Source organism: Pavona decussata, unplaced genomic scaffold (genome assembly GCF_977016875.1).
Source record: "Pavona decussata unplaced genomic scaffold, jaPavDecu1.1 SCAFFOLD_122, whole genome shotgun sequence".
Classification (NCBI taxonomy): domain Eukaryota; kingdom Metazoa; phylum Cnidaria; class Anthozoa; order Scleractinia; family Agariciidae; genus Pavona; species Pavona decussata.
Window position 1 is genome coordinate 1,157,723 of NW_028145536.1, and position 16,380 is coordinate 1,174,102.

General features: G+C 36.9%; 1 protein-coding gene across 2 annotated transcripts; it reads left to right on the top strand.

Moving 5' to 3' along the window:
* The first annotated feature begins 252 nt into the window (after nucleotides 1-252).
* On the top strand, nucleotides 253-16,034 carry LOC146469553 (uncharacterized). 2 transcript variants are annotated; one of them, XM_085123194.1, is made up of 3 exons: nucleotides 253-344; nucleotides 13,971-14,499; nucleotides 15,733-16,034. In XM_085123194.1, the coding sequence occupies exon 2, from the start codon at nucleotides 13,971-13,973 to the stop codon at nucleotides 14,490-14,492; it is 522 nt and encodes a 173-aa protein (XP_084979320.1). In that variant the 5' UTR covers nucleotides 253-344; the 3' UTR covers nucleotides 14,493-14,499; nucleotides 15,733-16,034. The 2 variants fall into 2 exon arrangements, with proteins under 2 accessions (XP_084979320.1, XP_084979319.1); XM_085123193.1 differs by lacking the exon at nucleotides 253-344 and adding an exon at nucleotides 10,227-10,384.
* The last annotated feature ends 346 nt before the right edge of the window (nucleotides 16,035-16,380 follow it).

Genomic DNA, 16,380 nt, shown 5'->3' on the forward strand with positions numbered 1-16,380 from the left:
ATTTTTAAAATATATATTTGTGAAATTGATCATCACCAACTGGTCTCGTGAACCGCTATTAATAATTTTTACAAATTTTACGTCAAGGTCATCAGTGATATCTCTATTATTGGAACAGCTGAGAGCTATTTCCATAAGGTGGGCATTCAGTATTGACCAAATATTGACGTTATCCATGTGCTTTTTGTCTAATTTCACAAGCAGTCTACCCTTGATTTTGTCATTTCACCGAGTAGGTTTTCAAGTGAAGTACTCTGGTGCTGTGAAAGGTATTCATCCATTTGCACCTTTAAAGTTTCTACAGATCATCTAAGCCAGCCACACCTTTGGCCACTTCGATAATTGTAAGTTTTAACAAATTTTTCTACAACGGTAAAATCCGCCAATTTAGTTTTAAGGGAGTTGTGTAATTTGTGAATTCACTGCTCAATTTTTACACTTTCTTGTTAGCTAATCGGTGACTAAGTAGTTGTCTGGAACAAACTGTTATTTACAATTTCAATGCATTGAAGAGAAACTTAAAGAGACTACTGACTGACATAAAAATCGGCACGAATATTAATCCTTATTTCAAGTATATTTATGCATCTTTTTTCTCTCTAAAAATGAATGCGATTTAAAAACTGATTGAAGAGGATGATGCTTAAGCGAAATGAGACTGTTGTTGAGTATACTTTTTAGTTTATTTATAACAAAGTCGAACATTTTTACTACAAGTTCTTCTCTATAATAAGGACGTATTTTCTAGTCGCGAATCCGGTCTTCTGAGTTTTCTCGTAACTTGATCACCTCTCCACGTCAGTCGAAATACCTGAATAAAAAATTTCTTTCTTCTGAAAATTTGGGGGATTAAAAGAACAAACTGATCGTTTATGACGTCTGTCAAAAACTGAAACAAACATGCTTAATTACGCGTTAACGCAAGTAAAGTAAGTGTCTCTTTTGCTTTTTCCGGTTTGCGTAGCCAGTGATAGCAGTTTGACCAGTTCTGTGAAGTGATTCTATCAGGTAAGACGTTACAGTGAAACGTTTGCTTTTAAATTTTCAAAGGTATTCATTTCATTTAGCAATTAAATGCCTTAAACAAGAAGAAGATATAAAGAGGAGGCCACCGTGCTCGTTTTAACGCTATAACGTTGTAGTATTTAAGTACTTTGCTAGCTCGTCACAGCAATATGAAACTGCACCCGGCTATCCTTGCCAAGTGAGAGGCGCCCATTACCTTATCGTATAAAAGCTATTCCTGCCGAGGAAATATAAACGTTCTAATTATTCTCAAAGCGGAAGAGTCAATTGCGGCTTACAGTTGCTGCAAGAAAAATTGGAGAATTAAAAATATAATCATAGGCTAATTTGAACATCTGAACGCTTACATTGAAACACCTAAAACGGACTATAACTGCTACGAGAACATAATAATTTAAACGTCGACGAAAATTGTTCAAATTAGGATTAGATATATCATGGAGGGTTGTATTTTCTTAAATAGATGGAATAAAAATAGGGGGTCACCATGCTCGTTTAGGAGAAAACGACCGATAACATTTCCGTATTTAGCTTAGCCTCAACATAAAACCACAATGTTCTGTAAGTACGCGCGTCCATGGATATGCGCGCCAATAGCGAAATAAATTAATATGCGCAGTGAGGATGCATAATACTATCAATGGAGTCACCAAAAGGTGACGTTTCAATTAATCCCGAGTGTTAAAAGGCTACCAGCTTCACGTCTCGTTAGGAATGAACGAAAAGAGATCATAATTTGTTAAGTATTTACAAGAACAATCATTTAATTTTGGATTTTTGCTCTACCGTCTTGAACTAAAGATCACTTACGAAATGATTATAATTATCCATGACACGTGGCATATTGATGGCCATGTCAAAAAGGCAACATCATTTCAAACTGCTTATATAAAAATTTTAATATTATCTCGTTATTCTACGGCTTATTGTTCGGATTCGCGTGTGAAAAACATGCTGATGTTCAGTTTAACAAATTCATCATCTCGCCCGAGGGTAACGGCGTGAAAATATCACCATTTAACAACGATATTTGTCGAAGGATACCGGCGTACGGACATACTGTATCGACGTCTTCAAAGGGTCTTTAAAAAGGTTGCCATAGAAAAGAAATGCGAGCTAGGGAAAGTTGAAAATTTTATGATAAGTCAGGATACATGTATACTTACGCATGACAAACGATTGGGTGAAATGGCGTATTTCCAAAGTTACAGCTCATTTTGTGAACAAAGCTAAGTAGCTCGCGGGTGAAAATTTACCACCGTTGGATTTCTTTATATCGTCTTCAAAGGTTGAAGGCATAAATTAGAAAGGATTTTCATTTTTCGCTGTTAGAGCGGCGTTGACCCCAAATAAAAAGTTCTTAACACACAAAAAAAAAGACAAAAGAATAATGAATTCAATCATTTTATTCACGAACAACCGTATTTAAGACTTTGGCCTCCTGTGACAAAAAGGAATTACTTTCAACCAGTTTCGGAAAAAAAGGCATCACATTGTGTCTTATAATATTTTTTTTTTATCCAGTAAAATATACTCTTAGGATCTCTTAGGTCTTTTAACAACCTTTCTTTTTTATTTTTTTATTAATTTTTTTTTATTATTAATTAACAACCTTGCTCTTTTTACGAAAGTGCACGTGCAAGTCACGTGCAATATTGGGCTTGCGCTGAATCAATGACATGGTTATCAAGTCATATATAGCATTTTAAAAAGAACCACGCAATGATCGAGGCATTACAAAACTAAAAAAGAACAAAAAGAAATGTTTCTTATTTACTAATGCGTTAAAATATCTCGCGCTCTATAAGAAAATTGACGTTAAGAAAATGATATGCAAACTGATGAAAATAATAGAAATGGCTACAATTCTAGTTTAATACACATATTAACATGCTAATATAAAACAGGGTCTGTTGAAAAGGTCGGATCATTAATGTCCAGTAGCCTGCAAATCCAGCTGTTCAAATAGCACAGCATGAAACACGATTGTTACAGCTCTTTCCGGTGTTTCAGACAAAGCGCAGAGAATTTATGTCTGATTTGCTAATCTTTCTTCTTGAAAGATAATAATTTGAGCACATATCTAAAGTGTGGTCTATCGTATTATTAAAAACTAGATCATTGTATAATGCAATTCCAGGCATTTGATTGGCTTAGCGGCCATGGTATATGAGCCATTATACCATGCCCGTGAAATAGCGACCATTAAATTGTCTTGTGGTGATTCTTAATTGGGAAGCGAAATCAGCAAGATCTGGCAATATTCTTTGGTTGTTCTACTACTGTGATTTTATGTTCAGACCTTTAGAATAAGGAGGCCTCACTTATATACTGATAAAATCACGCCCCAAATCAGCAACTACCGTATCTTTATAGTCTTGCTCTCTCGTGTTACTGACTTAAACGGGGTAGTGTCACCTATTTTAGTTTCACTTTAAAATAGCCAAAAACGTGCAGGTATGAATGTAAAGAAAAGAGTAAAGTAAAAAAAAATGATTCAGTTTTGATAACAATAACCTTACTAGTGCACTGAAACTAGAATCATTAAAACTATCATTCATCTTTGGCTGGGGATGGCTAGGATGAATATGGATTGCAAAAATGGAAAAATTGGCCAGTTTTTTCATTTTCGTTCTGAGTATTTTGAAAAAATTGCTAAAGGCTAATTATAGCTTGTTCTTTCTCAGAGAAGTCATTTCATATTTTCTTCCCAGTGCTGTGAGAGCAATTTCCTGTTAGAAAAGAAGTTCTTAGTCAAATATTTGAGCAGCTTTAACCAACATACAACACAATCTCCGTGATAGTGCCCCTTTAAACTTTTATCATCGGGTACTCAACAAAATTTATACGAGGAAACGGGGAGCCTCCGCCCAGAGATTCAGCCCCTTACTCTATCACAGGAAATGGCACCCCTTTTCACATACAATAAGACAGAACCCTGTGCCAATTAGTATACCTCAAAGATTAAGCTAAAGACGGAAATATATCCACCACATTGTCGGCCGAGCGTAACCTTTTGCGCTGTAATTTCTCCCAAAAATTTTTGCTCTGGTATTTGCTATTCTTTTTAACGCTAGGATAAATTGCCGCACTTTGAGTTCACAATCTATTTTTGTGAGCCTCAAAAGCACTAACAATTTAAAATTTCGCTACCCCCCTTAACGAGGGCGTAAAGGGGGCTCCTTTCGGGCGGGGCTTCGCCCCGTATAACCTACTGCATGGGAGTATACCCCCCTCCCCTGGGATTATTTCATTAAATGATGGTCAGCTACTGTCCTCTTTCATATTTCACTTTGTAAATTACTTTATTTTAATGAAGTAATTAACAAACTGAAAGTGAACCGATAGATACAGCTGTCGAAATGCCTCTTTCAAAATCAGCTGAGTAATGTTCACTTGGAGAATGTCGTCAACTTTGTCAAAGGGGTAATTTTATCATTGATATTGGGCATTAAAGAATTGCGATGTCATGTAGTCCGTTGTTAAGCAGAATTTACAAATCAGCCATACTTAATAAGTACCTAGAGGATATGCCAGCGAGATATTTCAGTCGCGCTTAATAATGATCCGTTGGTGCTGTACGTGTTCCTTTGAAAAAACACAAGCATACATCCGACTAGTAGTCGCATTTCATCTATTGTGAAGTTTAGCTTTATTTTTATGTTTGCTGTTTCCATGAGACAAAGGGCTCGTTTTAAAGGAAAAATTCCGGATATTACAAAATCAGAATACCTTGAAAAATTAAAGTTTTCATCTAAAACATTAAAACTCTTTTACATTGACCATTTGGATATTTTTCGTTACTAGCCAACAGATACAACATCCGGCGATTTTTAAGTGAAATCCTCTTTCACCCAAAGCATGTGAATCGTTCAAAGGACCGATAATCACTTGTTTCATTGCAATATATGTAGAACGCGAGCAGTCTCTTTTATCTACTTAGTTTGAAGTGCGCGTTGGATCTTGCCAGCGGCGAACCGCGAGCCGCGAGAATCGCGGGCGCGGAGGAAATCCCTCCTCATTCTCTTTACCAGTTTGCATAATTTAACAGACCTTAACAGGCCCTTTGGCGCGAGTGATACGAGGAAAATGATACTAATGCTCGCAGATTATGATATGTCGGAAACACCTAACGAGAATTTTTAAGAAATGTACTTCAAATATGTTTCCAGTTTTTGTTTTTTAAGCGGATGATTTTCCGGCCTTCTAAAGGGATGTTTGTATACTCTTAAACACAGTTTAATCTGTTCGAATTCGCAGCAGAAAGTTTGAGCGAACGGAACCCTATCCCCGGACTTTAAAAGGTGCTGTTGGCTTTTAGAAAATCCCATCTGGTCTTTAAGACCACATAAGAGTCCTTTCCCGCCCTCTTTGAAAAAAAAAGAGAAATTTTACTAAATTCTTAGGTGACAACGGCATCAGACAAAACGCTAATTTTTCTTCACAATTCAATCCGAAATTCTGAGGCGATTTGACAGAAATACACTGAAACATCCTTCGGGTTCCCTTTAATATTTAACCTAGGGATCAAGATGTTATGTCTTCTCTTCTTAAGTATAGCCAACAGTTTGCTTCACTATACTGAACATGAAGAAGGAAGAAACCGTCGCCAAAAATCATCAAACATAAACTAAAAATAGATTAAGTGTCACTGGCCAAAAACGCTATGGCAATTTTTATTTCTGGATCGCTGTGACGAATTCAAATTCCGCGATTAATGAACTATGATGCTTTTCCATCCAACTTATAATCCTACGCTTTTTCCCCAAATTACTTTCTTTTGTTTTTGCTCTTTTAATTAGGATATATTGTTCTTCAATTTGAGTTGTATATTTGGCGATTACGTATGTGAGGGTCCAATATTTTGGCGGAACAATGTCCCTTTAAGAGCGCTTAGCTCGATGTTTTTACACAATTCGAATGTGTTTTTTAAAATATCATAATTATTTTAACAGTAGTTCGTCTAAACTGATCATTAGAGGGATTTGTCCCCTTACCCCTTTCAATTCCAATGGTGGCTACAACAGAAATTAATTGCTAAATAAAGTTAAGTTCTGAGAATGATGTATTAATCAGTAAATGACACAGGCATACTAGGAAAAAATCCGAGTGGAGTAGTTCAGTGAAGTTAAGTTCTGTTTTCCAAAATATCGAGACAGATACCACCAAAAGAAAGTCAAAAGATACTGATCGATAGCAGTTTCATTTTGGCCACGGTTTGGTGTTTCATTCAAAGACAAAGATTGACAACTACCTTGCATAAAAATAAAAAAAACATGGAAAGTATTGCTCAAAAGCATTCATTTGAATAATACTGAAAACCGCCATGAAATCACAGTACCACAAGAAAATAGGGAGTACGTTTCAACTGAATGGTCTCATATTAGAGATTTCAGTCCAGAGACATGAAAGTTAGAGAGACATATAGTTACTCAGCTTTCATTGAATGGTTAGAGTCTTTGGAACTCCATCACAGATACAGAAGCCACAACCACCTTGTGCGGCACAATAAACAGTAACAACAGGAAAGTTTTGTTCAATCAATTTCAAGGGAGCTCATCCTCTCTTGTCCAATAGAATATTTGGTTTTATCAACTTAGTTTATAACGTAATTTGGCCACCGTAAAGAGATTTGAGAGTTGACGTGTTTCTAGCGTTACCCCTTTCGTGATTCGTTAGAGCTTATCGGATTCGTCGGAGAGGCTTCGCTCTCACGATAGGCCAACTCTTGAACCTTCAACTGTCGACTCTGACTCTTTATATCGTGGTCAAATTACCTTATCAAACCCAGTTGATAAATTAAACCAGATATTCGTTTCCAATCCCAATCGACGCAGACCCACAGTTTCTTAAGAGACTACCCCCTTATCTAGTGTTCAATAGCTTTCATTTTAGTCAGGTTTCACTCACAGACAGAAAAGCTGGAATCACACTTCACAAGCGAACGTTTGATTCTCTGGAATTGTCTTCCGCATAAAATAATCAACTGTTTAGTTTTCAAGCTAATATCTATCTCAAATAACCTGAAGATATATGATGGTTTCGCATCCGATCAAGCCAATGAATGCAATTAGTAGTAATTCCAATATCGACCCTATTTGTTTTCGCCTTAGGCAAGAGGGAAGTTAAGCAGAGTGGCATGGTATCGTTCTTCTTTCGCCTCCGTATGTTTTAAAAATAGATAATCGTCGAAATAAGCGTGACTTGAATAAATCTTAAAATCAAGAAATGCACAAATACTGGTTTCTAAGATTCAAATATCTGAAACGGAAAAACTATTGACGAACACCTGCGGGCGGGGAGAGGAAAACAGAAACGCAATCTCTGATCAAAGTGAATGATAGGGTCGGCTTTCCACTTTCTTGGCAAGAAAGGAAACAATCCAAGTTTTACGCACCTTTTTAAAACATCTTAATTTTACTGAGTATTACATCCAGATTATTTAGTTTCATACAGTTGAATGTCATAATGCATCGAAACGTCGTTAGTCAATTTTATCCCTTACTTTAATTCTCAATCAATTTGTTTTCAAAATGTTTCCTAATTGAAAGAGTAATTAAGTGGCTTGCTGAACTCTAATTTTATCAGCTATAATTTTCTCTAATGGCTTTCGAAATTTGCTCTAGAACAGATTCATGGTTATCCAGTTTAGGATGTCTGGAATAAAGCGTGTAGCTTCTTTTCAGCTGTCGTGTAATCGGCTTTCATTGTTATGATTACATTGTTGGAAGGAAATCAGTCCTTGGGTGTAACATTTTGAGTCTGTGAATGTTAGTCTTCACAACAATTTTTTCTGTTGTTTTTCCCAAAATTTGTCCTCAATTACCGAAAATGTTAACTGACCAAAGAGTCACTCTTTCTTTTTTCCTGACAAAAAAACCTGTTTTTGTTCATCGCATTTTCGCTCAAAAAGAAATTCCGCCTCCGTACGTACGTTTTACGAACGCCCCCAGTACAAACTTTTTCTGTTTTGCAGCGTCATTTTAAAATTCAAACCAAGCATTACAGAGTGGTGTTAAGTATTAGTGTTTGCGCGGAATTTTAAAACACATTTCAAAGCCCTGCGTGATACCAGCCAAAAAAACGTGCGCGCGTTTGTGTTGGCAATTCAACTGAAGTATTCTCCCTTTTTTGATTCTCTCTGAATTTGTTGGGTAATTTATTTTGTGAAATTTTACAAGTCACAACGCTTTATTTTCACAATTTAGGCCTCAAATTAAAGTGGTTTTATTATTATTTTCGTTGTTTTGTCATTTCTATGTCGTGAAAATAAGTAGAGAAAATGCAAACTCTTTTTCTTTTTGTCAGCGTGCGTTCTTTGTTAAAAAATTGGCTAATCGTTTTGTTAATTTAGCATTTACAAAACCTGTCCAAAAGTTATGACACATACTGAGACTAAGACTTTAAGAATCAATTCAACTTAATATCATAAACTGCACGAAAAATAAAATGTGTACCAGTAATATATAATTTTGATGCCTTGCGCTCATCGATTTTTCAAGAAGACTGTAACATGTAATATTCAACTTTGAGTTGAGTCGTGATGGCTTAAGCCGTCATCCATAAAACGGCCCGTGAGAATTCGGCCAAGAGTCATAAAACGAAGGGTGCTTCGATATAAATCTAGCTTCATGAAAACTGACAAAATGGCACAAACATCAAGATTATACGTACGCTTTATTCCGAAAGGTGAATGGCTTCTAGAAATATAATAAGTGAGGAATTGACTCGGGAGAAACGGCGTACAAAATTCACGACTCACTGTCAACCGTCAAACAGTCTTCAAAATTTTCAAGTCTATTCAATGCAGTAATATTGTTACTGTCAGGAAGAATCCGTTGGATGCATCAACAGTGTGAGTATTTCAGTGTTTATTGAGCTCATTAAAAAAAAAAGGAAAGATGGAGAGAAAGTTAATTAGTACTAGTAAAGTGTGAAGCTGAGTGAACTAGTGTGTCTTTTGAAATGTTTTAAGACAATAAATCTTCCTCATTGAGAGTAAACTTGAACAACGAACCGCTTACGAAGTGTGAAGTAAAGTGCGAAACTAAGCGAAAATCATGTTTAATCTTAGTGTCTTTTGGACTTCTTCAAGACAATAAATCTTCCTTGTTGAGAGTAAACTTGAACAACGAACCTCTTAAGAAGTGTGAAGTAAAGTGCGAAACTAAACGAAAATGATGTTTAATCTTAGTGTCTTTTGAACTTTTTCCGGCAAGACAATAAGTCTTCCTCGTTGAAAGTAAACTAGAACAACGAACCGCTTAAGATCCTTAACACTTCCTTAAGTTTGTCCAGTGAGGATTTCTCGCGATTTCATCATCAATTCACCTCTCATTTTTCGCTCCTTAAGAAGTCGATTTGTGGCAAGTCTCAGTTAGGTTGCTCTAACTTTTACGTCTTTGGGGAAAGCTCTACAGTGTTTCACATTGAAGATTTCCTGCGGTGCTGGTTGTTTAATTTTGCTTGATCAAAATCGGGATTCTTTGTTTAACATGAAAGTCGGTACGTGCCCTTACCACCTCAACTGAAATCCGGCAGAAAATGGTTTTCCGCGATGATTAAATTGTTAAGTACTGAAATCAGCTCCAAATATTGAGCCTGTTGATAAAATTCTAAAATGCACCCATTTAATGAGATGAAAGCTTTTAGTGATACTTTCCTTAGGCGCATGTTGCACTATTTGGTCTCAAAACTGTGAATATTTTTGCAGTGTTGAATTAGCTTTTATTTGAGGTTGAACAATTTTTCACATCATCTCTCATTTTGCGGTAATCAACATATTATCGCCATATTGTATGATTTAAAAGCGCTGAAGGTGGAGAATATTCAATGAATACCTTCTAATAACTGACCTAGCGTGCGCGACAAATTACTTCGTCAGTGAACAATATCAGTTATTTTGTTTCATTTCCTGACTATTTGATCTCCCGTTTAAGCGCGGCCTAGAGCCATTAAGGAGCCAAATGTACCGCCCTACGTACTAAAAACGCAAGAAAATAATTAAAGGCCGTCTAAGTACAACGGCCAAAGGTTGTTTATGTTTAAGTTACCATTGTCGATATTCCATTAAAAGAACCAGCCCCCGTATTGAGTGACTAATTAAATTTCTTGATCCAATAAGGAAATAGCATCGATTCTGTCGACTAATTTTCATTCGTTTAATTTACCGGTAAGAAGAGACGATTGTCTCTGCAGCATCATCTATGAATTAACTTGCGATATTCATTTCCTCTCACGTAATTTGTGCCAAAAGATTGCTTAAAAGGAGGTCGAAATGACAGGATTTTTACTGATTATCTAACAACGGTGTGTCTAGATTCTGCAGATCTGACTATATCACAGATCGCGCATTAACGTAAGTATGGAGTCTGTTAATTTACTTAAATTTACTAACCTCTCCATGATATATCTTAAAATGCTTTTTGTATCGATGTGTATCGCTTAAGACGACCTTAAATTACCATGGTATTTACGCTGTCAGAACATGCTTTTTCTTCTCTTGATTAATTTAGCAAAATGCTACAAAGCAGACCGTAAAGATGACGAGTTAAACGATCAAAATATCTATCTAAATGATCAAACAATCAACGTTTAGTTTACGTAAGGACTGCTAACGGCAAGTTCGAAACAAAGAATTTTCAAAAGACTGATGCCGAATGATTTTATCGCGTTTAAAATTCTCACACAATTGTGACAGGTGGTTTCTATGCCAAGTTCCATACTAAGGTCGAATTTTCAACACAGGGTTGGTTCACGTAAGAGACAAATGAATGTTGGATATATCTTTTTTATTTCTTTTTTTTTTTGTTGTTGTCAAATTCGAATCTCTTTAAACTGCCGCAATTATAGTTCCTTAGACGAAGAAAATAGAGTAGAGAAATACGGGGTAATAAGAATGACGGCTTGAAGAAGGCAAGACTGTTAACGAAACGGCAAGATAGTTATCTAAAATCACCAGGAGTTTACTTACCTAAGAAAGCATTCCTGGGCTGTCTTTTGCACAGAAAGTTACCGATTAATAATTACTAACTTTCATCACTGAACGAAAGTGTATTGAGTAGTAAACGGCACAAGCAAATATTTTACACCCAAGGCGTGTCCTTGCCGGTGAATCAGTTTTTGATCGATTCAGTCGAAAGCCGAAAAAGGCCCAGTTCAGAGGATGTACCTTCCTGGTACGGCTCCGAAATACGTTTATCGACAGATTTCCTTGAGGTAGGGAAGGCAACATTATGGAAGACTGAGCTTGCCGCATAACGCAGCTTGAGAGTCAAATGTATCATGTACGGCATGTAATGCGCGTGGCTCTGATCTTTAGTCTGTGGAACAACTCCAGCGGCGTAAACATTCAAATGAAGCGATCGAGTTTAACACTCCTGTCGTGCTGTTTATTATACTCTATAGGGTGGTCACTAGTATTTCAATGAAAGTTTACCTTGGGTGTGACAATTCGACTAAGAGCTACTGGACATATTTGCGATACGATTTGTTATGCTGTGGAAGAAATCCTTAAGTACGTGTGACCATTCAAATGAAAACTTACTGAGCAGTACTTTCCTGTGGTGCTGTTTATTATGCTGTACAAGGTGGTTCCAACTTTTGAGTCTGTTGATAAAATTCTAAAGTGTGACCATTCAAATGAAAGCTACTGAGCAGAACTTTCCTGTGGTGCTGTTTATTATGCTGTACGAGTCAGTGGTTCTAAGTTTCTAAGCCACCGAGGAGTACGTTTCTGATGCGCTGTTTAACTCCTGTTTAAGATGGTTCTAACCTTTAAGTGTATGGATGAAATCCTAAGTAAAAGTGTGACCATTCAATTGAAAGCTTACCGAGCAGTAGGTCCATGTGGTACTATAAGTATTTTGCCGTGAAAGGCGGTTTTGACTCTTTGTAGTCTATGAATAGAGTTGTAAGGCGTGGCTTAAAAAAATGAAAGCGACTGAGTGCTTCTTTCTGTGGTACTCCTAATTAGGTAGTCTTCAAGTCCCCCTTTGTTTTTTTTTTTTTTTTTTTTTTATTGTTGTTGTTCAAGTTTTTCATCATCACAAAAAAATAAACTTTGGAAATTTTCTTGATATAGACAACTCGGCGCTACGTGCCTGTGTTGGTAATTTATCACCTCATATCCAACAAGCGCGAGTGGAATAATTGTCAAATTAATTTTTGGGTAGATACGTTAAATTTTCGGTGAAATAAAACCTACGGTTTTGAGCAAATCAGCAGAGATTTTAGAGCCAGCCAAATCACTTTGACCTTGGTTTGTTGGCAATCACTGCTGCCAATGAAATGTTTCAATCATTCTAAAAACCTATTTCCACTCACGAGGAGCGAAAATATAGCCATGTCCATTGCCCATTGCGCGCGGGCCGGTAGCAGCGATAGCGCAGTGGTGAGAGCCCTCGCCTCCCACCAATGTGACTTGGGTTCGATTCCCAGACTCGCGTCCTATGTGGATCGTATTTGTTGCTTGTTCTAAACAAAGTTGTTTATTAAAAAAAAACATACAGCAAATCTCATCAAATGCCATAACACCATACAAGTGCTTATTTATTCCAAATTGCACTCGAAATCATGTGATTACCTATACTAATCGAACCAATCACAACAAACGCGCACAGTATAATGAGCCAATCAGAAATCGAATCGAATACATGTACATACACATGCCGAGGTAAAGGGAAGATATCGTTAAAATTATCCTGTACATGTCAAAACAATGATTCAGCAACTCAAAGTTAAAAGTCTTCTTAGCTTCAATTTAAAGTTAGTTCAACTCATTTACTTCGGTGACATCCTCAACGCTAATGAAGGACCAGGTTTTTTGGTGCCATTTGTTACGTTTACTTATCAATTGGAAGAACAAAGATGCTATTGATTATCAACCGATGCAGTGGCCGGGATACGATCTTGCAGACCATGCCTCAATGACAACGATGGGGTGGATCAGGCCAGGGTTACGCACACAAAAACAAAGGAATTTTCCTGGAAGATGGAAGAAAGATGACCTTCTCCTGGACCACTATCTTGTTAAAGTGCACCTAACCCCCAATTTTTTTTTTTTTTTTCGCTTAAATAAATCTTTGCACCTGTTCGAAACGCATTCAGCCTTTTTGCGCCTTTTTTCAACCAAATCTTGACTTTTTATAGGCTGTGAAAGTTACGAAATCCAGCCATCATCTGTCCCATGACCGGGCTGGTAGGGGCATGGGTCTATTCCTTACTTGACGTGACAAACTGATTTGCATTGTATTAAGTCTTTGTGAAAATGCATGCAAAGCAGTTTGTGACGTCATGAAAGGAATAGACCCATGCCCCTTACCAGCTCGGTCATGGGACAGATGATGGCTAGATTTCGTAACTTTTACAGCCTATAAAAAGTCAAGGTTTAGTTGAAAAAAGGCACTAAAAGGCTCAATGCGTTTCGAACAGCTGCAAAGAGTTATTTACGCGAAAAAAAGATTTGGGGCTAGGTGCACTTTAAAAATTTGCTCTTTCCTTATCGTCTAGGCCAAACGTTTTCCATCACAACAAATATCATGTGCTCAATGGTTAAGACGCCAACGAAAAAGGAAAAACGAAAGCACTGAGACCGAGCACGAAAAATGGAAAATCCGTTCTGGTTGTTGTTTTTCGGAGTTAAAAATTCTCAAAATTTTGAATTGTTCACATGGACCAAATCAAATTTTTAGGAAGCTTAAGACGCCTTTTAGTTGAAAGAAATGTTTACTTTCTAAACTGCAAAGCGCGTTTTAAATTGTTTGACCGTAATTTGCTTAAGTGATGAGCTGAAAATGTGCTTGTTTGTTTGTTTGTTTCGAAACACCTCTGCATGGGAGTGAGGGCTAATACAAGAAAATAGAGAATAACTAATGCTATTGTCTAAATGAGAAATAAAAAAGTCTAATTTAAAATTTTTTTTTTTTTTATTATTATTTTCTCAGATGAAAATGGCTACATGGTCGATTGTTCTTCTCAGCTTTTTACTTGTGGTGATAACATTAGGTGAACCAGAATCTCTAGAAAAAGAAGGAAAACGAGCCCTTAAACCCTCAAGCGACGTTAACGTCGTCGAAAACGTTGCACGTTCATCAGTGGGCGCACTCTGTATCAGCTGGAAATGTCGACGAAATATGCTTCTACGCAGTAAGTTTCTGAAGGCAGCAAGGGCTGCTGAGGCTGCAGAGAAGAAGTCCAGTGGTATACTCGAGAACGAAGAGGAACCATGTCTTTCATGGGATTGTAGGCGAAAACGACGCGCCGTCTCAGAGACACCAGAACCGGAAGCACCGGCCAATGACGAGCCTTGTCTCACAAGAGATTGCCGAACTGGGAAGAGGTCGCTTGTCAAACGAAACAGCGGTGATGGATCCCGCCTGATGGAAAAACTTCGATTTATTGGCCAAGCAGATGAACGACGTAAACCAGGATGTTTAGCTTGGCACTGCAACGGGAAACGACGCTAAACAGGAGGTGAGAATCTATTTAACAAACAGTATTGAACAGAATCGTATCGAAAGCGATTTTAATTTATAGGCAGCTAGGTAAGCAGTGCCAAGAAAATATGGAAATTTGTGTAAGAAGCACAGTTATATTTTGAAGAAGGTCACTAAATTATCAACCAGTCTTCTTCCTAACAATTACTCTGAGTCACTGTCACGGGTATATACATAAACTCAGAATCATCTTTGCTCCCAGCATCAATTAGTAGAGCACCAATTGTGGTGGATCAAATCCTTTCGAACGCTCAATTTCTTTTTATCTTTAGCTTGCGATTCGCTCGGATAAGCATGTCAGTTTCCGCCATCTGTTTCGAGCAACTTCTCAACTCGTAGGATATGAGCCTGCGTTGGATATGAAACGAGTTAAATGAAATTCAAGGTCCTAAAAACACTAGCAATATATCAGTCTGAACAAACAGCAGCTCGTGTACTTTAATTTGAGAGGTGAATAGTCAAAAAGTGGAACAGAGGACAGATCCGATTCGTAAATTGTCGACAAGAATGACGCAATGTAAGTGACGTCACCCTCATGCAAATCAAGGTTTCCAATAAGCAATCTCGCTCCCAGGGTCCCCTCTCTCCCTCCCTCGTAAAAGGAGAAACAGAGAGGACACTGAGAGTGAGGTTGTCCAGTCGGACTCATCGTTGAATGCGTGATTCAACAAATTAAAGTTATTTTCTTATATCGATGACAAATTTCGTCATAAGATTGTCAACGTTGTTGTGGAACGGCAAGTGGGTCCACGGCAAGCTTTGACAATGTTATTACGAAATTAATCATCAATAAGAGGGCAGACAGAATATTTTTTTTGTTTTTGTTTTTGAAACTGACAGAAAGCAAACGAATTTGGTTCAGATCAATTTCAACTTTATTGTTTTTTTTTTTTTGTAAAATTTACACAAAAATTATTGTTACCTGCAAATAGCGAAAAATATTAATTGAGGCGGGTAACAAAGTAAGAAGTGCATAAATGAAGTATAATGCGAGTAAGAAAGAGTAAATGCGAGATCTCAAAAACTGAATTTCATAATGGCATAGCTGGGAGGCAGTTAATACAAAAGAAAAAAATAAATTGTTTAGTTGCAAAGGAAAAACTAACTTAACAAAAGTAAACTAATTTAATCAACTTTTGGTACTCAAATTATACACGAAATATTTCTTTATTCTTACTAATCGCTCGTCATTTTTCTTTCTTATTCATAGATTTTGCCAGATATGATTGCCAGATTGCCCTTTCTGACTCTGCTCCTGGACTTAGTACTTGTAATTAATTAAGCAATAACTGCTGATAGGCTGCACTTAAATGTGCGAACGTTTCTACATGTTCTACAATGCCTCTTTGTCAGCAGAAAAGTAATACGATAAGCGATAAGCTAGCTATTAAACCAAAACAATTGTAACAAATGTCATCATCTTTACTTTTAAAAGTTGAAAATTTTGAATCACCGTTTACCACAGTGCATTTCAGGTATTATTAAAAATAAATATCGACTAATCAAGGCAAAGTTGATCATTTTCTTGTTTCCCTACCTTCCCCGGCCTTAAACACCAGTCTTTGTTCATTACAGACAAAGCTTTTATGAATAGCCTTGTACGTGTACTGCCACAGGCCTCCTAAAGTCTTCAGTATTTGCGGTGTTTTATTTTTATAATTATAAAGAAATAGGAAAGAATCAAAACAGGCCCAATTATTAAAAGCACAATCAAGCTAACCCAAGGTTAGTGTGAACCTCGATACCAGTTTAATTACTAATCTTTTTTAGACTTTTCCAAAAGATTTTTGCCCTCAATTCAATTTTGGCTTTGACTTTTCTTTAGATTTAGCTTAGAATTAGCTTTTAATAAAAGCAT

Excerpts from the sequence above, each read along its gene's own strand:
- LOC146469553 (XM_085123194.1), top strand. The coding sequence starts at position 13,971 with ATGAAAATGGCTACATGGTCGATTGTTCTTCTCAGCTTTTTACTTGTG.